At 51.4% G+C, this 26,275-nt stretch overlaps 1 protein-coding gene across 4 annotated transcripts in view; it reads left to right on the forward strand.

The window, feature by feature from the left end:
- The window catches only part of PRTFDC1 (phosphoribosyl transferase domain containing 1), a 376,907-nt gene that overhangs the window by 325,219 nt on the left and 25,413 nt on the right, over positions 1-26,275 (forward strand). For all 4 annotated transcript variants that reach the window (XM_075315545.1, XM_075315546.1, XM_075315544.1 and 1 more), the window contains exons 3-6: positions 805-911; positions 3,087-3,270; positions 6,359-6,424; positions 8,077-8,094. In XM_075315545.1, coding sequence (XP_075171660.1) covers positions 805-911; positions 3,087-3,270; positions 6,359-6,424; positions 8,077-8,094 — 375 coding nt within the window. The remainder of the gene's footprint in view (positions 1-804; positions 912-3,086; positions 3,271-6,358; positions 6,425-8,076; positions 8,095-26,275) is intronic.

The following is a 26,275-nucleotide window of genomic DNA, read 5'->3' on the forward strand; positions in this document are numbered from 1 at the left end:
CCCACATCCAGTTGGGAGCGGACTCCTGAGTTTCACACTAGGAAAGTCCTTCTTACATACAGCAGTGCAGGAAAAGGATAGAGACCACCAGCCGGGTGGGCGACCAGAACACAACCGGCCGCAGCACCGGCCACCATCACCTTGGTTTACCAGAGACTTGTGTGTTTTAACTAACTGTGAGTACACCAGCTCCCCCTGTGGTCGCCATCCCCTGCACGCACCAACCGGGTCCCGAGGCCACCATCCCTGCCTGCGGAGGGGTTAACAACTTGCTGCACAACATCTCCCCCGGGTGCCCCGTAACAGCAGCGGTGGTGTCCCCACCTCACCACACACCATGGGTGGCGTCACGAAGTTAATATGGTCCAGCCCGTACATCTACGTCCCCCCATTTATTCGGCGTGTCCGCGAGACCCTCGGGTCCGGAGACCCTTGAGCCACCACCCCTGAAGGCCCGGATCTGAGCAGCGCCGGCTGCTGGCACGAGGGCGGCACATTCTCACCCATCCACTGTAGACTGTGATCCTCGCAGGCAGTGTCCTCTCTTCTCCTGTACCAGTCTGAGCCTGGTATTGTTCATGATTATTGTACTGGTCTATGTATGCCCCGTTCCACGTGTAAAGCGCCATGGAATAAATGGTGCTCTAATTAATAAATAATAATAATAATAAATATCACCTGACATAAATATATATATTTTTTTTATAGATGATTACACATTAATTTCACACCTATACATAGACTTATGAGACCGTCATGAAATGTGCAGCTCATCTCACTATGATTAATATTTTGTCTTTGTAGATTTCTGACAGCTGGACGGGATATAACTTAGATGTGTTCACCCTCCCCAACCATTACTGCGAGGATCTGGAATGTGTCTTCATCCCCCATGGAGTCATAGTTGACAGGTATTCCCAGTACTGAGAGTCACGCTGGCAAATAGGCAACCAACAAATCTTGGTAGTGTCCCCCAATACCAGTTCCAATAGATACATTGGGGCAGATTTATTAATTCTACCTTTTTCATCCCAATATTTGAAGCCCCCCCGCCGGTGATGTGATTTATATTAATTACTTATCCATCAGACTTGTTCATTAATTCATAAGATATAAGTGCTCCATAAATATTAGACACGGAGTATATCACTGGGGCTGTACCCGTGGAGGTTGCATGAAATACTCGAGTTCCCCATTGACTTCCGATATAGTCGGTACAGGAGTCGAGCCTGTCCGAGCGTCCAACTGCTGGTTACAAGTAGCAAGCACCCGAGCATGGTAGTGCTCGCTCATCACTAGTTACTAGTACCGAGTACCTGAGCATGGTAGTGCCCGCTCATCACTAGTTACTAGTACCGAGTACCTGAGCATGGTAGTGCCCGCTCATCACTAGTTACTAGTACCGAGTACCTGAGCATGGTAGTGCTCACTCATCACTTGTTACAAGTACCAAGCACCTGAGCATGGTAGAGTACTGAGCATTCGAGCATGGTAGTGCCCACTCATCACTAGATACGAGTACTGAGTACCCGAGCATGGTAGTGCCCGCTCATCACTAGTTACGAGTATGGAGCACTCGAGCATGGTAGTGCTCGTTCATCACTAGTTACTAGTACCGAGTACCTGAGCATGTTAGTGTTCACTCATCACTTGTTACAAGTACCAAGCACCCGAGTATGGTAGTGCCCGCTCATCACTAGATACGAGTACTGAGTACCTGAGCATGATAGTGCTCACTCATCACTAGTTACGAGTACCGAGCACCCGAGCATGGTAGTGCCGGCCCATCACTAGTTACGAGTACTGAGCACCCGAGCATGGTAGTGCCCGCTCATCACTGGTTGCCAGTACTTAGCACCTGAGCATGGTGGTGCCCGCTCATCACTAGTTACCAGTACAGAGCACCCGAGCATGGTAGTGCCCGCTCATCACTAGTTACTAGTATCGAACATCCGAGCATGGTAGTGCCCGCTCATCACTAGTTACTAGTATCGAGCATCCGAGCATGGTAGTGCCCGCTCATCACTAGTTACTAGTATCGAACATCCGAGCATGGTAGTGCCCGCTCATCATTAGTTACTAGTATCGAACATCCGAGCATGGTAGTGCCCGCTCATCACTAGTTACTAGTATCGAATATCCGAGCATAGTAGTGCCCGCTCATCACTAGTTACTAGTATCGAACATCCGAGCATGGTAGTGCCCGCTCATCACTAGTTACTAGTATCGAACATCCGAGCATGGTAGTGCCCGCTCATCACTAGTTACTAGTATCGAACATCCGAGCATGGTAGTGCCCGCTCATCACTAGTTACTAGTATCGAACATCCGAGCATGGTAGTGCCCGCTCATCACTAGTTACTAGTATCGAACATCCGAGCATGGTAGTGCCCGCTCATCACTAGTTACTAGTATCGAACATCTGAGCATGGTAGTGCCCGCTCATCACTAGTTACTAGTATCGAACATCCGAGTATGGTAGTGCCCGCTCATCACTAGTTACTAGTATCGAGCATCCGAGCATGGTAGTGCCCGCTCATCACTAGTTACTAGTATCGAGCATCCGAGCATGGTAGTGCCCGCTCATCACTAGTTACTAGTATCGAGCATCCGAGCATGGTAGTGCCCGCTCATCACTAGTTACTAGTATCGAGCATCCGAGCATGGTAGTGCCCGCTCATCACTAGTTACTAGTATCGAGCATCTGAGCATGGTAGTGCTTGCTCAACTGAAATTCCAGACTAGTCACACTTTGTGTCCCAAAGTTGTCCACATTACTTTATTTACCTACGCCGCATTGTCAATCGGCTTTTTTTTTTATCGGACTCACGCTTTTTTTTTCTTTTACATAGTTTCTATTGACAATAGTCTGGATCTTGAAAGAGATGCTCTGATGTTAGTTGAAGAGCGTCTTTCATCTCTTACCTTTGATGAGGACAATATCCTACCGTCCTGTAACCTCTATTATATTTTCAGTAATATCCTTAATGCCAGTGGCATTAGATAATGACTCGCCTCCTCCTCCGCTCTTCTATGACCGGCAGATAATTGGACTCTGAGACATTTTACTTGTGTTTCTTTTCCAGGATAGAAAGATTGGCCAATGATATTATGAAAGACATCGGAGACAATCAGATCACCGTCCTGTGCGTGCTCAAAGGAGGCTACAAATTCTGTGCTGATCTCGTGGAACAAATAAAAAACCTGAGCCGCAATTCAGAAAGGTTCATCTCTATGAGAGTAGACTTTATCAGGCTGAGAAGTTACTGTGTAAGTCAATGATTATTCGTATTTAGTGTTTCAATGTCTTTGGAACACTGGCCACCAACTTATCCTTCGAGAAAGGAAGTAGAGGAACTAATATATCTATATATTTTGTGCAATCAGTTTGGCTTCCCAAGGCCAACCCCTGTCCATGTCCTATGGTGTGAGACCTCATATTTGAGAAGAAAGGTCCACAGTCAGGGAAACCTGCAAAAACATCCAAATGGGGAGTCATTTTTGTATATTTCTTAGGATGTTTTATATTCTACATTCTTGAGAACACAATGTGTCCTTGCGTTCCTTTCATGGACAATTCTTTGAAATGTTTGGGTAGACTCGGCACGAAGGTTATAGAAGCCGGATCCATGACCACCTGTTTAGCAACTATTATGGGATGAGATCCTGCCATGGGAGAAAGTGTTTTACGGTCTTTCTTCTGGTAAGGTTTTCCTGACATTCCAGTAGAGCATCTGATCTATCTCATGGATGAGTTTAACAGCTATAAAAATCCATGGTGGTGGCTTTTTGGTCCTTGGCTCTTCTATGTGGGTTCTCCTTTGTGTCAAAAATCTAATATATGATTCTAGAATGGTGGACCACAACCTTACTTACCCTGAGAGCCACATTCAGCTCTGAGAGAGGTTTGCAAGCCTCATCCAGAGACCTCCGACATTCAGCTCCTGTTCCTCCCCCAGTAGTGACACCCAGAGCTTCCATTATTGACATCCAGAGCCTCCCTGTGGAATTCGCACAGAGGCAGTGCACTTATATCCCAGGTTTCCCCACTTTGCCACTATTGGGTATAGTCACATTAAGCACTCCCATCACATACAGCTTCATGTCCCCCTTCTATAATAATAATAATAATAATAATAGTTATTAATTTATATAGCGCTGTTAATTCCACAGCGCTTAACATACATTGGCAACACTGTCCCCATTGGGGCTCACAATCTAAATTTCCTATCAGTATGTTTTTGGAGTGTGGGAGGAAACCAGAGAGCCCGGAGGAAACCCATGCAAACACAAGGAGAACATACAAACTCCTTGCAGATTTTGTCCTTATTGGGACTAGAACCCAGGAGCCCAGCGCTGCAAGGCTGCAGTGCTAACCACTGAGTCACCATGCCGCCTATCTGGCAGTATTATCTTTTTTCCATCTTACCCCACTTTAATTTCCATCTTCAGCCCGTAGGTCAATATATGTGTGTCCAGAACTGCTCATCTGTGCGGAGATACTCACAAGTCACCGTCTGGAGACCAGTTCTTTACATCATTGCTGGAACTGGTGCTAATGCACCAACTGGCAGATTCCTGCAGGCCACACATCGTGGGCCCACAAGCCATAGGTTGGGGAACACTGCTCTAGGGAATGTTCAGTTTAGAGTGCTCACTTTCCTGAATTGAAGGGATTCTGTCAGCACGTTTTTGCTACCTCATCTGAGAGCAGCATGATGTAGGCAAAGAGGCCCGGAGTTCAATGATGTATCACTTAGATTACTGGGTGCAGCTGTTCTGACACAGTGAAACATTTTAGATTTTGCATGCAGCAGAGCTCTGGGAGCTGTCTCCACCACACCAGGCTTTGAGTGTACATTTCCATTAGTGATGTGTCGGTTGCGAACGATCCGACACAAAGATCCGCCTCCCTGCTGTGAGCGACAGGAGCCGGATCACCAGTGTGAGCCACTGAAATATCTAAACGGCTCTTTTCGCCGTCAAAACCCCGCCCACTGCGGCTAAACTCCGCCTACTCAGCAATCTAATTGGCCGCTTGTAAGTGGGCGAGGTTTAGCCACGGGTGGGCGGGGCTTTGGCGGCGTTACTACAATCTTAAATATGTGTTCACCTGGGGTGAACACATATTTAATAAGGAGCCGAGAACGATCTGAAAGAGCCGACTCTTTTTGGTGAGCGGAGCCATGGGAACCGGATCACCAAAAAGAGTCGGACTGCCCATCACTAATTTCCATAGACAGAAACTGTTAATCACAGAGGGGGTGGAGTCAGACTAGAACTCACAGCTACTGAGACCCACTAATGATAAAGATGATAAGCTTAAGCTAACATTGTGTAATCCAAAGGAAACAGGGATGGGGAGATAGCTCCCCGTTATTTCTGTAGACCCACAGGTGGGAAGATGTAGTTGGCTACCACAAATCAAAAGAAAAAGGAAAGGTCCAGCACCAAAATTTTCCATAAAAAATTCTGTCTTCTTTATTGAGAAATCACATACATGAGAAAATCAAATTTGTCTCATGATGTGGACCTAATAAGGCCCCCATGGACAGAAGCAGCTAATAACAGAAGGGGGAATAGTCAGAGTAGAGCTCACAGGCTGCTGAGACCCACTAATGATAAAGATAAGAGGCTTAAGCTAATATTGCAGGTAAACAAAAAAAGACAGAGGCAGGGCTGAAGTCTCTGTCTTAACTCTTCCAGCATGCTGTCTTCAGATACATTGCAGAAACTTGCTGACCGAGTACCTTTAAAGTTAGGAGAACGTAGGAACTTAAGGCTCCTTCCCTGTGAAGCGCTGCCCCCAATCAGCAGGAAGCTGTAACGCTGTTCAAAGGAACGCAGTTGTGCTGTAGTTTCCTGCACAGTGGGTGGCGCCATATTTTTTAATGAATTTCATTGTGGTTTCACAGTTGGACCAGTACTTGATTAAATATCCCAGCATTATGCCATCACTTACCCTGATAGGATACCCCCTTTAAGCAATCAGTTCAATGTGTTCATGATCAGTTTGAGCATTAGCCTCATTGCATCTGGATCACTATGGAAAAACAGCCCTCCTGGGATCTGCCACTTAAGTCTCTTCCAGCTTAAATTCTATATTTTGGAATTTTCTGTATACAATACATACTTTACTATAGTTTTATCTTTTTTTTTTTTTTTTTTATTATTATTATTATTATTATTAGCAACAAGTATTTTCTCTTAGGCAAGACTGATGAATCTCCCCCGAGCAGCGTCTGCTTTGTGCACTGGGTTGGCCTCTGTAGGTGTAATGCTGATAATGGATGTGATCTGACTCATGGATGAGTGTGCCAGTAATTTCCAGCTAATATCTCCATCTTGTTTTGTTCAGAATGACAAGTCTACAGAAGACCTACAGATAATTGGAGGGGAGGACCTGTCAAAATTGACTGGAAAGGTATTTAATGCATCGTTTCACTTTAATATAAAGTGACTCCACTTAAACACTTCCACCTTTCCCTGCACAAAAGCCGATTCATTCGCTGTATCCGGCGATTCTCACTGAATGGGATTGAAATTAAGTGTATGAGCAATCTTCATGTAACTCTGGATACTTCCAATTCAATAAGGGCCATTTATTGACTGTTCAGTCTGATAAATAGCCCCCCAACAGAAAGAAATGCTCCCTGAGTCACCTGTTATATTCAGCCTTTGCTAAACTATTTCTGGGAATTCCCGGTTGGGTCTCTCCATTCATTTGACTGCACTAAGTTATACCAGGTCTCTCTAAAACAAACTTAAAGCAAGACTGTCAGCAGATTTTTTCACATGGAGGAAGCGCTGTGGCTGTGTAGGTTGCCATCCCCTGATAAAAATATGACCTTTTTTCTAACAATCCGATGAACCAGTCATGAGAAATGTAGTGGAGAAGATATATGCAAATCAGATTGAAAGGGCACTGGGGGCGTGGCACTTCCCTTGAAAGAGGCGGTCTAAGTGCTTGTATACACCCCCAGTTTACTTTCATCCCGATTTGCATATGACTTTTACACTAAATTTCTCATGACTGGTACATCGGATCTCTAGAAAAAAGGTCACATTTTTATTGGAAAAAAAGGACCTATACAGCCACATCACTACTTCCATATGTGAAAACGGGCTGACAGGTTCCTTTTAATGCATGTGAAGTACTGGTATGTCATATGCTGGCTCCCTGACATCATGTGCCACCCCCTTGCAGCTGTTAACCTGTTATATTCCACTGTCAATCTTTGAATAAGGAGACGCGTCACTGCTCCTGCCCATCGGTGCTCTCGTGACATGATCGCAGGGTGCCGATGGGTTGTCATGAATCAGGAGTTTACTGATTCCCCCCGCCTGTTATGATTGTCCTGTGAATGCCAGACTGTGGCTGGCATTCATAGATTGTTATATATCTGCTATACACAGCGGTGCTAATGCACTGCTGTGTATCACACAACTGTTCAGATGATTAAATGTTAAAATTTGGGATGATCGAATACATCAAATATTCGGCTTCGCGAATATCCAACGAATAGGTCGCCGCTATTCGACTATTCGTGACTATTCGATGCGCAATATAAGTCTATGGGAAGCCCCAATAGTTCCGAATACTTGTTACTTGGGTTTCCCATAGACTTACATTGTGCATCAAATATTCACGAATAGTCGAATAGCGGCGACCTATTCGGCAAATATTCACGAAGCCGAATATTTGAGGTATTCGATCATCCCTAATTAAAATGTCAAATGTTAAACGCAATAAAAAAAATTTTTTAAATTAAAGTAACCTTTTTTTTTAAAAAAAACCCCAAAACACTCACAAGTTCAAATCAAGCTTCCCCCCCCCCCCGTTTTGTTTTACGACATTAAAAAAATAAAATAATTAAAAAAAAATGAAAAAAAACCCCACATATTTGGTATGGAGGAGTTCATAAAAGTCTGATCTATCAAAATCTAAAATAAATTAATCCAATCAGTAAACGCTGTGTCTGGTATTGCACATTATTATTATTATTATTATTATTATTATTATATTATTGTATGGACAAGAGTGTCGCGGTTCATTTGTGTTTCTCTTTATTCCAGAATGTCCTGATTGTAGAGGTAAGCACATTTCCATTTCTTAATATCATTTCTAGACCTTTTTATTTATTTTATTTATTTATTTTTAAAGCATTTTTTGGTGGGCGTCTCAGGAGCACCCAGATGGTGGCAACAGGGTTTTAAACAGGAGTCCCAACTGCCATGGAAATTCAGTAAGACACCGTACTTGCCATGGGTCACAAACAAATACCCCACCCAGGATCAGAGATTAATAGCAGCATTTAAGTGGTTAAACAGCAGTGATAGGTGCTAACTAGCATTACTGCACAAAGTGGTAAACGCTTAAAGGAACATGTCACATTGAAAAGTCTGTCCTGCAGGAGGAGCTCATCGTTTTGTGGGAAAATATTCAAATTAAGTAAAACTTCTAATCTATTTAACATTTTTGTTTCTTTTCGACTTAATAGTCCAGTGGGCGGTCCTGTAAGTACTTGGCTGCCTTCCTTTAATAACAGCAGATGGAGAGAGCTGTCGATCAGTGAGTGAGACCGCCCTCTAGACTCAGAAGACGCAGAATGAGCAGGGATTTATATAAATGGATTTTCCTAAAAATCTATATACTAATCTACTCAGGAAATCCCTCTTTGAACAACACTGTAGCCTGTAGGGGAACTTGGACGGAAGGTTCAGCATGGCCGGTTGCGTTGGGACTCTGGCCGGTTTTGTTGGGACTCTCTGGCCGGTTGCGTTGGGACTCTCTGGCCGGTTGCATTGGGACTCTCTGGCCGGTTGCATTGGGACTCTCTGGCATCCTCTAACCTCCACCTGGGGGACCTTATTTCATACTAGTGTGACGCCCTGGACTAGCCAGGTAGTCACAGGTAGTGCCCCGCATAACACCAATCCCCTAAAAAGGAGTCATCAGCCAACCACAAAAACCCTAGTCACCCCTCTCAGGGCTTGATGGACACACCAGGGGGGCGGAGCCAGGCATTTGGCCACGCCCTCCGAGGAGTTCCGAGAGCCTGAGGCGGGAAAACGAGTAGTAGTAAGGAGTTGTCAGTGGAGTGGAGACAGTGACAGGTGTGAGAGTCGTAGCCCGAACGCCTTGGCTAGGAGGCAAGCGGTGGCCTCAGCCTGCAGGAGCCGGGAAGACAGCTCGGTGGAACCGTGGTGGACAGGGTAGTGGCCCGCCACTACCGACCCGGGGAACCGACTCGGAAATCGGAGAACACGGGGGGTACTCAGACCCTGAAACGAGGTCCAGAATCCACTGGACTGAGTTAATTAACTGATTGTGGTCTGGACTATAGGTCCTTTCCCACCCAAGTCCCGACTGAAGGCAACAGCCCACCGAGGGGGATAGAAAGCCACCATACATGCAGAGAGATCCCACAGGCCAGCGTCTGCGGGCAACCGGGCTCTCCCGACATACACAAAGCCGGGGAGTGGACTCCTGTCGCTGAAGCGCAGGCAGTCTACATCTACACAACACGGTGCAGGAGAAAAGCAGAGAACACCATCCGGGTGGGGGACCAGACTGCAGCCGGCTGCGGGCACCGACCACCATGATCTTGGTTTACCAGAGACTTGTGTGTGTTACTAATCGTGAGTACAACAGTGCCCTCTGGCTGCGCACATCGCCCTGCACCGCTCAGCTATCACCAACGGGCTCCGGGGCCACCATCCCTGCACACGGAGGGGTTAACAACTAGCTGCATAACATCTCCCCCCGGGTGCCCTGTAACTGCAGCGGTGGTGTCTACCTTCACCACATCCCGTGGGTGGCATCACAAACTCTAGCACGGCTCCGGCCGTGCACCTACCTAACCCCCACCAAAAGCGCCAGCATCCCCTTTCAGAGCGAAGTAACCCCGGGTCCGGAGGCGCTCGAGCCACCCACCAACGAGCCCGGATCCAGGGACGGAGCCAGGTGGTTGGCCCCACCCACCGAGGAGTTCAGACCTGGAGGTGGGAAAAGTGACAGATTAAGTTTGGAGGTGGAAGTGAGAGGACAGAAACTGTGAGTGCCTGGGTGGGAGCCCAGGCACTATCAGCAAGGTTGGCAGACGGTGGTGGCCGTCTGCAGGAGTTAGTGGATCTCTGCGGAGCCGTGGGACCGGGGTCGGGCGGTGGCCCGCAGGTGCCGATCCCTGGAGCGGAATGAAGCTAAGCACAAAGGCAGGGCCATCAGACCCCGACTAGGCTTGGAGCCGCCGACAACGGTCAAATCCGAGAGTGACCGGAACCCCAGGGGTTTCCTAACACCCAAGACCCGACAGAAGGCAACAGTCCACACCGTGAGGATACACAGCCACCGCCACAGGCTAGAGATCCGAGGGCCAGCGCCTGCGGGCAAAACGGGCTCCTTCGTCACCTATACGCCGGGGAGCGGAGTACCGTTGGGAAGCCATCGGAGTCAACACATACATACACAGGTGCAGGGAAAGACAGCCACCATCAACCTGTCCGGGGAGAGCAAAGACACTGCAGCCGGCTGCGGGACCCGTCCATCCAGCCGTTTGGTTTACCAGAGACTCTGTGAATTTGTGCCTGAGTGAGTACCACAGTGCCATCCGGCACCGCGCCACGCTGCCCCTGCACCCCAGCCATCCAGCCTCCCCGTATAACCACCGGGCCCCGGGATCACCAACCCCTACCCACGGAGGGGGAACCAACATCCTAGCTGCTCCCTGCCATCGCTCCCGGGATCCCTGTCACCAGCAGCGGTGGTGCCCATCATCACCACGACCAGTGGGTGGCGTCACAAACTATCTCCCAAAACAAACCACCTCCTTTTCACTCGTGGTTGAGGAGCGCTGCTCGAGTCCCCGGGTCCGGCCCACCGCTCGAGCCACCGAGCAGCAGCAGCAGCCGCGGACCCGAGCGTAGCGAGCGCGGCCCCTCCGCCAGCGACATTAGCACTTTGCTGTCTTTTTATTACATTTTTTTTTTTATTTTATTTTTAAAGGCCATGCCGCACAGATGTGAATAGTAGCCAGTGCCGCTGAAAGCTTATGTTCTATTTCATGGCTTCTACAACTATTCTCACTGAGCAAAAGCACCACATCAGTCCAATTTACTCCTCAAAACAATTTATCGGATTTCTTGCTGCAGTAATATTTATTGTACTATAAAAACAATTGGACTTGACGTAAAAGCAGAACCATGTAGAGCCAAGTATAATGTGTTACATAGAGAAAGTGACTGGACTTTCGGATCTTGATGTCTTCATAAATAAATATATACTAGCTGTAGTACCCGGCATTTCCCGGGATAGTAACTGTCTCTCTGTCTCTCTTCCAGTCTCTGTCTGTGTGTCGCTGTCTGTCTGTGTCTGTCTCTGTCTGTCTCTATCTCTCTGTATGTATTTGTATCAGTCTATCTGTCTCCATCTCTATGTCTGTCTGTCTCTCTATCTCTGTGTCTGTCTCTATATGTGTGTCTGTCTGTCTCTCTCTTTCCCCGTCTGTCTCTTTCCCCATCTGTCTCTTTGCCCGTCTGTCTCTTTGCCCGTCTGTCTCTTTGCCCGTCTGTCTCTTTGCCCGTCTGTCTCTTTGCCCGTCTGTCTCTTTGCCCGTCTGTCTCTTTGCCCGTCTGTCACTTTGCCCGTCTGTCACTTTGCCCGTCTGTCACTTTGCCCATCTGTCACTTTGCCCATCTGTCTCTTTCCCCGTCTGTCTTTGTCTGTCACTTTGCCCGTCTGTCACTTTGCCCGTCTGTCACTTTGCCCGTCTGTCTCTTTGCCCGTCTGTCTCTTTGCCCGTCTGTCTCTTTGCCCGTCTGTCTCTTTGCCCGTCTGTCTCTTTGCCCGGATTCCTTTACCGGACATACACACATACACACTGTGAGATAGTGGGGCTATTCATATGTGACGGACGGTATGTATCTCCCAGAATGCGTACAGAAACATATTAGAGCCCTGCTTAGCGGTCAGTCCACTATCTCCAGGCCGGGTTATGCAGGTGGCTCATGACCACAGTTCAATTAAAAGGTCTCTGTAAGGGCCTGAGAGGGGCAGAGTTGGCTTTTGTAAGCTGCAGAGCAGGAAGCTGAGAGGAGTTCAGACCTGTGTGGAGCGATAACACAGGTCTGTGGGCCCACCTGAAATTGCAGGGCGAGGTATAGTAAGACCGTCTTCTACGGCAACCGGTACCTGTGTGACGTGGTATCCTATGGACTGTGTATAGCCTGGATGTATCCCGGAGGACGTTTATCTGTTCAGCGATGGCAATAAACCAGTGTTGATCGGACTTTTTGGGTCACTGCCTCTTTGTCGCCCTGGGGGACCCCCACTCCGCTACATTATGGTGGAGAATGCGGGCATAACCCCACCACTGCACAACTGGAAGCAAGCCTGACCACCAGCTGAAGTCTGTAACGGCTCTGCATGTCAATAATTAGGCCTGGTACGCTACAGTATAAACCGGCTGATAACATGGAGGAGCTTCTGCGGCAGTTGGTACTAACTCAGCAAAAACAGGAGCAATTGGGTCTATTCCAGCGACACCACCAGGAGACCCAACGACAGCAACAAGAGGCGAATGTACTACTACGGCAACAGATTGCGGCCCTGCATGAGATACCGCCGACAACTGCCTCAGACCGACGGGAACCCCGGGACAGGGCTCGCTCTGCCCTGCGGAAGCTAAGCCTAGGGGAGGACGTGGAGGTGTTCCTTACCGTCTTTGAGTGCACAGCGGAGCAGGAAAAACTGCCGGTAGGCCAGTGGGCGGAAGTGGTGTCTCCGTTTCTTATGGGGGATGCCCAGAAAGCCTACTTTGACCTCAGCCGGGAGGATGCCCTGGACTATGAGAAACTAAAAGGTGAGATCCTTGCACGTCTGGGGGTTAATACATATGTGAGGGCACAGCGAGTATTTACATGGACCTATGTGGAGACCAGCCCTGCCAGATCTCAAGCATATGGCTTACTTCAATTGGTGAAAAAGTAGTTACAGCCGGAGGTTTCGTCTACAGCCCAGATGGTGGAAAAGGTGGTGGTCGACCGGCTGGTGCGGACTCTGCCAATCGCTATACAACGTTGGGTGGGGCAAGGAGACCCGGGTAACCTGGATCAGGTGGTGAATCTAGTGGAGCGATATACTGCCACACAGGACTTTATACGAGACTCTGCCCCAGTGCGTCAGGCCCGGCGGCCACTGGACCCTGGCCGAGATAGACGTACGGTGCTGGTAAACAACAAAACCCAAGCCCTTGCTGAGGGAGCAACCCGCACTGAGAGTGGCAAAAGACCAGTTCCCCCAAGAATGATTACAAAAACTGGTGGGGCCACCGCTATGAGATGCTGGAGATGTCAAGGGCCAGGCCATATTGCCACTTACTGCCCTTTGATTCCGGAATCCGTGGATTGCGGGTACACACGCCGACTGTCTCTGTATGCTAATATGGTGTATACTGCACGCCCTATTCTGGAACCTCCTCTTTGTCATGTGTTTGTAAACGGGCATCGGGCAGAGGCCCTTTTGGACTCTGGCAGCATAGTGACCCTCGTTCATGGGTCGCTGATCTCTGGGTCGGAGTCCACGCAGAGGGAGGTTGGGATTGTGTGTATACATGGTGAACTCCGCAAATATCCAACAGCAGAGGTATGCCTCTCCACTCCGTGCGGGGACGTGACGCATGTGGTTGGAGTGGTGAAAACCCTACCATACGGGGTAGTAATGGGAAGGGATTTTCCGTTGTTTTGGTACCAGTGGGAGCGTAATAGCACTTTTTCCAGGCAAAAATGGGTCCGGGTGCAGAACCCGAGGATCCCGAGTCAGGGATACCTGCTGTAGGGGTCTCCGACCTAGGGGCAGGGGGTGGACCTGACAGGGGTCCCCTAGAGGTATTGGCGGGAGAAAGCGAAGAGACCGTAGCGATCCCGGAGCTGGACACGTCCCGGGAGGTCTTCGGGATGGCGCAGCTGAGGGATCCTACCCTCTCCCAGGCGTGGGGGAATGTAAAAGAGGTGAATGGGGTGGCTCAACAACCAAGGGCAGAAGTTGTCTTTCCCCGCATGGCGGTTTATAATGATTTACTCTACCGAGTAGACAAAATCAGGGAAGAGATAGTAGAACAACTGGTAGTGCCCCAATCCCACCGTCAGGCAGTGCTTAACATGGCTCACACACACCCCCTGGGGGGGCACTTAGGGGTTACCAAGACACAAAAGCGCATTTTACAGAGGTTCTTTTGGCCGGGAGTGTACGCAGAGGTACGGAAATTCTGTGAATTCTGCCCGGACTGCCAGCTGACCTCGCCCATTGCAAGTTTCCGGAGTCCATTGGTGCCTCTCCCAATTATAGAGGAACCTTTTGAACGGATTGCAATGGATCTGGTAGGACTCCTGGTAAAATCCGCACGCGGTCACCAACACATTTTGGTGGTGGTGGATTATGCCACACGCTATCCCGAGGCCATTCCGCTGCGCCATACCTCCACTAAGCTTATTGCCCGGGAATTATTTGCCATGTTTTGTCGTCTTGGGCTACCAAAGGAGATCCTTACTGACCAGGGGACTCCGTTTATGTCCAAGGTGACAAAAGAATTATGTAAACTGTTGAAAATAAAGCACCTGCGCACATCGGTTTATCATCCGCAAACCGATGGGCTGGTCGAACGGTGTAACAAAACCCTTAAGTCCATGCTTAAAAAAAGTGGTTGCCAAGGACGGGAGGGACTGGGACATGCTGTTGCCCTATCTTATGTTTGCGCTCCGAGAGGTGCCGCAGGCATCCACGGGTTTTTCACCATTCGAGTTGCTTTATGGCAGACACCCTAGGGGCTTGCTGGATGTAGCCAAGGAAACATGGGAACAGGAGCCCACCCCATATAAAAGTGTGATTGAACATGTGGCTCTAATGCAGGACCGCATCACAGCGGTTTTGCCTATTGTAAAAGAATATTTAACAAGGGCACAAGGGGCACAAAGGCGCACTTATAACACACGAGCCACCATCAGATCTTTTAATGTAGGGGATCGGGTCTTGGTCTTGGTGCCCACGGCCGAGAGTAAACTGTTGGCCAAATGGCAGGGGCCTTATGAGGTTCGGGAAAAGGTAGGGGAGGTGAACTACTGCATACACCAGCTGGGGAGGTGGAAGCCGGAACAATTGTATCATGTTAACTTGTTTAAAGCCTGGAAAGACCGTGACTGTATGGTTACGGGAGTGACACCGGTGGAGCCCTGTGGGGATCCTGTAGTGCTGCCCATCCTGGGGACCGAAGGTGGGGGTACACCTAGGCGACACATTCACTAAACCGCAGCGTCGTGAAGTTAGTACAGCAGAACTCGGATGTGTTTTCAGAGTTACCCGGCCATACTTCGGTTATCCAACATGACATTGTCACCGAGCCTCGGGTAAAGGTGCGTATGAAACCGTACCGGGTGCCCGAGGCCCGGAGACAAGCCATTGCAGCAGAGGTGAAACAGATGCTTACCCTAGGGGTGATCGAGGAATCAAAGAGTGACTGGGCTAGTCCCATTGTGCTGATTCCAAAACCCGACGGGTTGCTATGTTTCTGCAATGATTTCAGGCAATTGAATGAGGTTTCCAAGTTCGACCTTTACCCTATGCCCCGGGTGGACGAACTTATTGAACGGTTGGGAAAGGCTCAATATTTCACGACGCTTGACCTTACCAAAGGCTATTGGCAGGTGCCGCTGACAGTCAGCCAAGGAAAAAACGGCCTTTATAACACCAGATGAGCTCTACCACTATGTTGTGTCTTGCCTTTCGGTTTACATGGAGCCCCGGCTACTTTCCAAAGACTGTTGGACATAGTGTTGGAACCCCATCAGAAGTACGCATCCGCCTATCTAGACGACATCATTATCTTCAGTGCTGAGTGGCAGACCCACTTGTCCCAGGTCCAGGCCGTCGTTAACTCCCTACGGGCGGCAGAATTGACAGCAAACCCAACCAAATGTGCAATCGGTCAGGAGGAAGCCCGATATTTGGGGTATGTGATTGGCGGCGGGGTGATCAAACCCCAAGTAAATAAAATCGAGGCCATCCAAAAGTGGCCCAGACCAGTGTCCACTAAACAGGTGAGAGCGTTCCTCGGCATTGTCGGGTATTACCGGCGGTTTATACCGGACTTTGCTGGGAGAACGGCGGCTTTGACCGATCTTTTGAAGGGTAAGAAGGCGGCCATGGTACGCTGGACCCCTCAGGCCGAGGAGGCGTTTCAGTCCATGAAGACTGCCTTGTGTGGACAACCGGTCCTCATTAGCCCCGATTTTGGTAACACCTTCCTTGTGCAAACGGATGCCTCCGAGGTGGGTCTGGGTGCCGTACTCTCGCAAGAGGTGAACGGAACTGAGCATCAGGTTACCTATTTGAGCCGGAAACTTACCCCGGCGGAGAAGAATTATAGCGTAGTGGAGAAGGAATGCTTGGCTATTAAATGGGCCTTGGAGTCCCTGCGTTATTATTTGCTCGGGCGACAGTTTTGGTTGGTGACGGACCACGCCACGCGCCCCTCGTCTGGATGAGAAATGCGAAAGAACGGAATGCACGGGTCACCCGCTGGTTCCTGTCCCTTCAAAATTTCAGTTTTACGGTGGAACATCGGGCCGGATCATCCCAGGGCAATGCGGATGCCCTGTCTCGGGCGGCCTGTTTGGGGGCGTCTGTTCAACCCCTCGGGTTTGAACGGAGGGGGGGCATGTGAGATAGTGGGGCCATTCGTATGTGACGGACGGTATGTATCTCCCAGAATGCGTACAGAAACATATTAGAGCCCTGCTTAGCGGTCAGTCCACTATCTCCAGGCCGGGTTATGCAGGTGGTTCATGACCACAGTTCAATTAAAAGGTCTCTGTAAGGGCCTGGGCGGGGCAGAGTCGGCTTTTGTAAGCTGCAGAGCAGGAAGCTGAGAGGAGTTCAGACCTGTGTGGAGCGATAACACAGGTCTGTGGGCCCACCTGAAATAGCAGGGCGAGCTATAGTAAGACCGTCTTCTACGGCAACCGGTACCTGTGTGATGTGGTATCCTATGGACTGTGTATAGCCTGGCTGTATCCCGGAGGACGTTTACCTGTTCAGCGAAGGCAATAAACCTGTGTTGATCGGACTTTTTGGGTCATTGCCTCTTTGTCGCCCTGGGGGACCCCCACCCCGCTACAACACATACATACACTGAGCTTTATATATTAGATTATTAGGTATATACATTATATATATATATATATATATATATATATATATATATATTCTAATATATAAAGCTGAGTGTATGTATATATGTATGTATGTGTATGTATGCCCGCTAAAGGAATCCGCACCGTCGCATTTACAATCACGAAATTTTGCAAAGATGCCTCATGTGACTCAGGGAACGTCATAGACTATGTTTTGGCGGGAAAATTTAATCCTGCACTTTACACTTAAGGGTGCTTTACACGCTGCGACATCGCTACCAATATATCGTTGGGGTCACATCGTTAGTGACGCACATCCGGCGCCGGTAGCGACGTCGCAGAGTGTGACACCAAGGAGCGACGATCAATGATCGCAAAATCATTCAAAAACGGTGATCATTGACACGTCGCTCCTTTCCATAATATCGTTGCTGCTGCCACAGGTACGATGTTGTTTGTCGTTCCTGCGGCAGCATACATTGCTATGTGTGACACCGCAGGAACGACGAACATCTCCTTACCTGCGTCCACCGGCAATGAGGAAGGAAGAAGGTGGGTGGCATGTTACGGCCGCTCATCTCCGCCCCTCCGCTTCTATTGGCCGGCCGCTTAGTGACGCCGCACGAACCGCCCCCTTGAAGGAGGGATTGTTTGGCAGTCACAGCGACGTCGCTGACAAGGTATGTGCGTGTGACGCTGCCATAGTGATAATGTTCGCTGCGGCAGCGATCACCAAATGTCGCACGAACAACTGGGGCGGGTGCTATCACGTTTGACATCGCTAACAATCGCTAGCGATGTCGCAGCGTGTAAAGCACCCTTTACTCTCCAAAAATCCTGCTTCTATTAAGCTGAATGGAAGTGGGAGCTATAGGCTACTAATAGCAACTGTTAGTGGTTGCTATAGGAACAAAATAAACTGTTAAGGGGGCTTTACACGCTACGACATCGCTAATGCGGAGTCGTTGGGGTCACGGAATTTGTGACGCACATCCGGCCGCATTAGCGATGTTGCTGCGTGTGACACCGATGACCGATTTTGCATCGTTGCAAAAACGTGCAAAATCGCTCATCGGTGACATGGGGATGTCACAAACCACCGGGGGGGTCACTCAGAAATCCCCCGCGCTGGCTACCAGTACGTCACAATCGGGGGGTAACAAGTGGGGGTCACCCCTCCTTTATACCTCCCGACCGACAGACAGAGCACGTGACGCGCTCTCTAGCGCCCCTCTTATAGTCAGGCCAATTATGGAATTGCCCGACAATAAGCAAGGAGGCCGCTATACTACTTATGCCGATTATTGAAGGGTCCCCGGTGAGAGTAGGGTATATATTCCCCCGACCTCCGCGGGCGGAATATATAATATCTTCCCGAATCTCACTGGCCTCCCCACAATAATCCTTGGCACAACTCGCTGCCACCAACCGCTTCACGGTAACTATTAGCCGAACACACAGACGTGGGATTCAAGATCGAGATAACAGAACAGCCCAAGATTAATTATATAATTTAATCAGCCTAAAGCACACTAGAAACTACAATATATACAATAGGGAATCTACAGAATATACATATGTCAGAGTACAGTTACAATCAAAGCATGGGTTACAAACAGGCATACACAGTTCCAGCAGTTACCTTGTTGCGTCTGGCCACAGGGGGGCGCTGTACCCAGGTTTCTAGGATCCTTCCCACAGATGTTTCCTACACGTGCCCCCAGCGAAAGAACCCTGGAAAATGGCCGAAGTAGGGTTATCAACCTGGGCAGATCCAGGTCCCCTCCTACCTTAGTGACCTCACAGGGAAGCACTGCCACTCCCCCTGCATGGATCAGAATTATCCAGCAAAGGGGATATTGGCCATAACTTTGCCTGGGAGCGTCGTAGGCAGACGCCAATGCTCTCATTGTGACAGTTATGAATTTAGCTACAGAACGAGGGGACTCATGACCTGTCTGCCAGTTCCCCATTGGCTGATATCACGCCTGGGGCATTTCCCAATGTCCTGCTCCCATAAAAAGGGTGTGCCGGCATCGTCCGCATGCAGAGACACCATTTTTATGGTTGCCATATTTATCGGAAATATGGCTTGCGAGATATGAACCATTTTTTACTGGAGTCGTTCTGTCTGGCTATTTCCATAGCCTTGCTAACTAGCTAGCAGCTCCTACTACAGGGTGACGGCAGGGAGTCATCCTGTGTCCATTGTTCCCACACCACCTAATTTCCATATCACAGGACATGGCCATGGAGGTGTAAGTGGAACACTGAGAACAAGAAGGGAGGGGGCACTGCCAGGGAGTGATGAGGGATTATGACTGGAGTCATAATTCATCTTCATATCCCGGGATTTGCCTCACACCTCCCCCCTTTTGAGGGCGCTAGGGGGCAGCACACTCCGGTGTTCCCCCGTGCGCCCGTCCGCGACCTCTCCTTGTCGGGACAGCCCGTCTGCGTTACCGTGGTCACGGCCCCTTTTGTGGCGAATGGTGAAGTTGTATTGCTGGAGCGCAAGGCTCCATCGCAACAATCGCCCATTCGTCCCAGAGACGGTGTGCAACCAGCTGAGGGGATTGTGGTCCGTCTCCACGATGAAGTGGCGCCCGTATAGATAGGGTTGCAGACGCTGCAGGGCCCACACTATGGCCAGGCACTCCTTCTCCATCGTGGAATAGGCAACTTCCCTTGGTAACAGCTTCCTGCTCAGGTACAAGACTGGGTGCTCTTGGCTCGCAGAGTCCACCTGGCTGAGCACCGCACCGAGGCCGAAGTCACTGGCGTCGGTCTGTACTACAAACGGCCGCGTGAAGTCGGCTGCCTGTAGCACGGGCGGGCTGGACAGGGCGTCCTTTAGGGCCCGGAAGGCTGTCTCGCAGTCCATTGTCCAATCGACTGCAGAGGGCAGCTTCTTCTTGGTGAGGTCCGTCAGGGGCTTTGCCAGGCTACTATAGCATGGAACAAACCTCCTATAGTACCCAGCGGTCCCCAAGAAGGACATCACCTGCTTCTTGGTCCTGGGGGTGGGCCAGGATGCGATGGCCTCCACTTTCTCAGGCTCGGGCTTCAGTGTTCCCCCGCCTACCCGGTGACCGAGGTACTGGACCTCGCTCATGGCCAGCTGACACTTTCCCGGCTTGATGGTCAAACCTGCCCGGTGGATCCGCCTGAGCACCTGTGCTAGATGCTCTAGGTGGTCCTCCCAGGTGGGACTGAAGACGGCAATGTCATCCAGGTACGCGGCCGCGTACCCTTCAAGTCCCTTGAGCAGGGTGTTGACCATCCGCTGGAAAGTGGCAGGGGCATTCCTCATCCCGAATGGCATCACCGTGGACTCGTACAGTCCAAATGGGGTAATAAAGGCAGAGCGTTCCCTGGCCTTGCGAGTCAGGGGGATCTGCCAATATCCCCGGCTCAGATCCATGATGGTCAGGTACTGAGCCCCGGCCAACTGATCGAGCAGGTCATCGATGCGTGGCATTGGGTACGCATCGGCGACCGTGACCGCATTGAGCCCCCTGTAGTCCACGCAGAACCGAGTGGTTCGGTCCTTCTTAGGGACGAGGACTACAGGCGAGGCCCAAGCGCTGTTGGATGCCTGGATCACCCCCAGCTTCAGCATCTCGTCAATCTCCTGGCGCATGTGTTGCTGCACCTCCAGGGAGACCCGATATGCTGAACGCCGGATCGGGGGATGATCCCCAGTGTCCACGTGATGGACAGCCAAGTCAGTCCTTCCGGGCTGGTTGGTAAACAACCCCCGGAAGGGGTGTAGGGTGGCCCACAGCTGGGACCGTTGGTCCTCCAAGAGCTGGTGGCCAACCTCCACATCCTCAATGGATCCGCCTGCCCTAACCTGGGCTAGCATATCCAAGAGGGTTTCCGCTTCTCCCTCCTCGGGCAGGTTGCACACGGGGAGCGCACATGCCTCCCGCTCATGATGTGCCTTCATCATGTTCACATGGAAGGGCTTCCGCCTTCCACGGGCAGGGTCCAGGGTGACCAGGTACGTCACAGGGTTGAGCTGCTGGTACACGAGGTATGGGCCTTCCCAGGCTGCCTGAAGCTTGTCCTGTGGTACGGGGACCAGTACCCACACCTTTTGACCCACTTGGTAGGTCCTCTCACAAGCGTTCTGGTCGTACCAACGCTTCTGATCGGCCTGGGCTTGAGCCATATTGTCGTGTACCAGTTGCGTCAAGGCCTGCATTTTGTCCCGGAAGCGCATGACATACTCGATAACCGACACTCCAGGGGTGGCCAAATCCCCTTCCCAAGCCTCTTTCACCAGAGCCAGGGGGCTCCGCACACGTCGCCCGTACAGGAGCTCAAACGGTGAGAATCCTGTTGAGGCCTGTGGAACCTCCCGGTAAGCAAATAACAGGTGTGGGAGATACCGCTCCCAGTCACGCCCATGGGAGTCGACCAACATCTTAAGCATCTGCTTTAAGGTGCCATTGAACCGCTCGCACAGGCCATTAGTCGGTGGATGGTACGGGCTGGCCACCAGATGTCGCACCTGGACTTCCTTACAGAGGGCCTCCATCAGCTGGGACATGAATTGGGTCCCCCGGTCAGTGAGCATTTCCTGGGGAAAACCCACTCGGGAGAAAATCTCCAGCAATGCGGTGGCCACCTTGTCAGCCCGAATGGACGACAAGGCCACTGCTTCTGGGTACCGGGTGGCATAGTCCACTACCGTCAGTATGAAGCGTTTCCCGGAGCTGCTGGGGATGGCCAGCGGGCCGACCAGATCCACAGCCACCCTCCTGAAAGGCTCATCGATGATTGGCAGAGATACTAGTGGGGCTTTGGGGCGTGGCCCCGCCTTCCCCACTCTCTGACAGGTTTCACACGAACGGCAGTAGGCAGCCACATCGGCCCCCATTTTTGGCCAGTAGAAACGCTGGTTTAACCTGGCCTTGGTCTTAGCGATCCCTAGGTGTCCGGCCATCGGAATCTCATGTGCGATCCGCAACAACTCCGTCCGGAACGGATAGGGTACCACCAACTGTCGGTCCCTGGGCCACGCCTCCGGTGAACCCTGCTGGACCGTGGCCCGGTACAGCCGTCCTTGGTCCCAGACCACTCGCTCCGGGTCCGAGTCCGAGGGAGGCTGGGCCGCCTGCTCCTTAAGAGCTTTCAGGCTGTCGTCAGCTTCTAACGCTGCCTGAAACCCCTGACTAGATGTGGCCAGAATCGACGAGACTGTCACATCTTCGGTCAGTACCCCGGGACCTGTGTCCTGGCCTCCACCTGACTCGGCTGCCACTTGGTCAGAAGGGGAAGAGCTATCGGACCTCCGGGAGGCCCCTTGGCTTCCAGCACTCCCACTGCGGGTGACAGCGGCCACAGCCGCTGCGACCGTGGGTCGTGCCTGCTCCTCCTCCGTTCCTGACCAAGTCGCCGGTTCAGGCAGACCTACCTGGCTTCCTGACACCCCGGTTGTGGGGGAACCATGCACCGAGATCTTACCTGGGAGCACTTCCGCTCCTGGACCGGCCCCAATCTCACCTGCCTGTTCCCCTCCTGCAGCAACAGAACCCCGCTGTGAAATCTCTGGGGACCCCACATTTGCTGTGGTAGCCCCCACCCCACACACTGGTCCTCCCCCTGCAGCACCCTGCTCTCTTCTTATCCCTGCAGAGGGCAACAGATCCCAGCTCACAGGCTGGTTACTTGTAGAGGCATTGTCACACCTTTCTCTGACCCCCTCCCCTGTCACAGCTGCAGCTGAGTGTGTGTCTATGGTGTCTATGCAAGCAGAAATATCAGAGTTCACTCCCTCCTCCCTTACATCATTCATAGATAACACATTAACATTGTTAGGAGTCATGTCAGTACGGGCTGAAGGTTCAGCCCTTGGTTGGGGCCCAAACTGGGAGGTTATCTGCCCCAAATCTGTCCCAAGTAGCACGTTTGCAGGGATCCGATCAGTTACCCCCACCTCCCTCACCCCTCGCCCTGCGCCCCAGTCCACATAAATGTCAGCAACAGGCAGCGCCGGGTCAATGCCTCCAATCCCGGAGACAGCGAGGGTTTTTCCAGGGATCAAGTCTTGGGGGGACACCATCTCAGGCCGCACCAGAGTCACCTCCGAGGCGCTGTCTCGCAGTCCTATGGTCACAGACCGGCCGACGGTGACAGGTTGGAAGCTGTCCAGGGACCTACCACCACCCCCACCCACACAATACACCTTGGGCGGCCCTTGGGACGGGGACGGAGCCGGGGCCTTGGGACGCTGAGGGCACATGGCCTTGAAGTGTCCAGGTAGGTTGCACTGGTGGCACCGTCTTGGTTCCGCCACGGGCCTGGAGAGGGGAGTTGAGGGGGACACCCCCTGCAGTCTAGGGGCAGGTGGGGCAGTCGCAGAGTTCATCTTACCCCCTCTCCAGGTGCTGCTGGTGGCTGCTCTCCTGGCCTCAGGGGCCCGATTGTTGGTGTAGTCATCAGCCAGGGCAGCTGTAGCCGTGGACCCCTTTGGCTTCTGGTCTCGGATGAACTGGCGGAGATCCTCCGGGCAGTTCCACAAGAGTTGCTCCGTGATGAACAAGTCCAGGATCTCCGGTCCGGTGGAAAGCTGCAGGCCTTGGGTCCAGTGGTCGGCAGCTCGGGCAAGTGCCCGCCTGTGGTCAGCCCAGGAGTCCTTTGGTCCCTTCTGTAGGCTCCGGAACTTCTTGCGGTAGGACTCCGGGGTGAGGTTGTACTGTTGGATCAGGGCCCGCTTGATGGTGTCGTAGCCCTGATCTGCCTCAGCAGGCAAGTCCCCAAGGATATCCAGGGCCTTACCCCTTAGACGGGGGGTCAGGTATTTGGCCCACTGGTCCTTGTTCAGATGGTGCTGCAAGCAAGTCCGTTCAAACGCAGTCAAGAAAGAGTCCAAGTCTCCATCCTTCTCCAGCACTGGGAAGTCCTCAACACGGACCTTTGGAAGTTTGGTGTCTTGAAGGTCACGTGTGGCTGATGAGGGCCGGAGCTGAGCTAGCTGCAGCTGGTAGTCACGCTCTGCCTGGCGCTCTTCACGCGCTGCCTGCCGCTCCGCAGCCTCAGCCTCACGCGCTGCTTGCCGCTCTGCCCTGCGCTCTGCCAGGAGTCCCTTGTAGCCCTCCTGGTCTCCAGCCTGGAGAAGGGCCATAGCCATTTGAAGAAGGCTATCCGAGCCTCCCAGGCTCGGTGGAATGGCACGTGGTGATCTGCGGCCCGCTGCGGAGCCTGGTGATTCACTGTCCCTTGCAGAGCGGAGGGCTGGCATCTGGCTCGTTGAGGACCCTTGGGTGAGCTGCTCCTCATCTTGTCCATAATTGCCAGCTTGTGCGCTGTCCTCTGCAGAACGGTTTTCTGGCGTCGAGCTCCTGGAGGACTCGTGGGCAACCTCCTCATTACTGTCCACAGCACCGTCCTCCCTCTCTTCGGCTCCTGCTTTAGCATTGGCCAGTTGCATAGCTCTGCTCCTGGTGCCATCAGCCATTCTTGCAGACTTTTGGTCACTGACACAGAACTGACACCTGATGCCTCCACACACCTTACAGTATCTGCACTCTGACACTCTAGTGTTGAGCTAGTCTGAAGACCCCAGCAGCCACAGCTGCTGCAGGCAGTCTTTAGTGTCTGGGAGTATGGGTCTCACACTCACACACACTATTATCTCGATCCCACCGCTATGCCACCAATATGTCACAAACCACCGGGGGGGTCACTCAGAAATCCCCCGCGCTGGCTACCAGTACGTCACAATCGGGGGGTAACAAGTGGGGGTCACCCCTCCTTTATACCTCCCGACCGACAGACAGAGCACGTGACGCGCTCTCTAGCGCCCCTCTTATAGTCAGGCCAATTATGGAATTGCCCGACAATAAGCAAGGAGGCCGCTATACTACTTATGCCGATTATTGAAGGGTCCCCGGTGAGAGTAGGGTATATATTCCCCCGACCTCCGCGGGCGGAATATATAATATCTTCCCGAATCTCACTGGCCTCCCCACAATAATCCTTGGCACAACTCGCTGCCACCAACCGCTTCACGGTAACTATTAGCCGAACACACAGACGTGGGATTCAAGATCGAGATAACAGAACAGCCCAAGATTAATTATATAATTTAATCAGCCTAAAGCACACTAGAAACTACAATATATACAATAGGGAATCTACAGAATATACATATGTCAGAGTACAGTTACAATCAAAGCATGGGTTACAAACAGGCATACACAGTTCCAGCAGTTACCTTGTTGCGTCTGGCCACAGGGGGGCGCTGTACCCAGGTTTCTAGGATCCTTCCCACAGATGTTTCCTACACGTGCCCCCAGCGAAAGAACCCTGGAAAATGGCCGAAGTAGGGTTATCAACCTGGGCAGATCCAGGTCCCCTCCTACCTTAGTGACCTCACAGGGAAGCACTGCCACTCCCCCTGCATGGATCAGAATTATCCAGCAAAGGGGATATTGGCCATAACTTTGCCTGGGAGCGTCGTAGGCAGACGCCAATGCTCTCATTGTGACAGTTATGAATTTAGCTACAGAACGAGGGGACTCATGACCTGTCTGCCAGTTCCCCATTGGCTGATATCACGCCTGGGGCATTTCCCAATGTCCTGCTCCCATAAAAAGGGTGTGCCGGCATCGTCCGCATGCAGAGACACCATTTTTATGGTTGCCATATTTATCGGAAATATGGCTTGCGAGATATGAACCATTTTTTACTGGAGTCGTTCTGTCTGGCTATTTCCATAGCCTTGCTAACTAGCTAGCAGCTCCTACTACAGGGTGACGGCAGGGAGTCATCCTGTGTCCATTGTTCCCACACCACCTAATTTCCATATCACAGGACATGGCCATGGAGGTGTAAGTGGAACACTGAGAACAAGAAGGGAGGGGGCACTGCCAGGGAGTGATGAGGGATTATGACTGGAGTCATAATTCATCTTCATATCCCGGGATTTGCCTCACAGGGGTCCATTCTCGATTATCGTTACTGCAGCAGTAACTAAGTAGTTCGTCACTCCTGCGGCAGCACACATCGCTATGTGTGACGCCGCAGGAACGAGGAACCTCTCCTTACCTGCCTCCCGGCCGCTATGAGGAAGGAAGGA

The sequence above is a fragment of the Anomaloglossus baeobatrachus genome, chromosome 6 (genome assembly GCF_048569485.1).
Source record: "Anomaloglossus baeobatrachus isolate aAnoBae1 chromosome 6, aAnoBae1.hap1, whole genome shotgun sequence".
Taxonomy (NCBI): Eukaryota; Metazoa; Chordata; class Amphibia; order Anura; family Aromobatidae; genus Anomaloglossus; species Anomaloglossus baeobatrachus.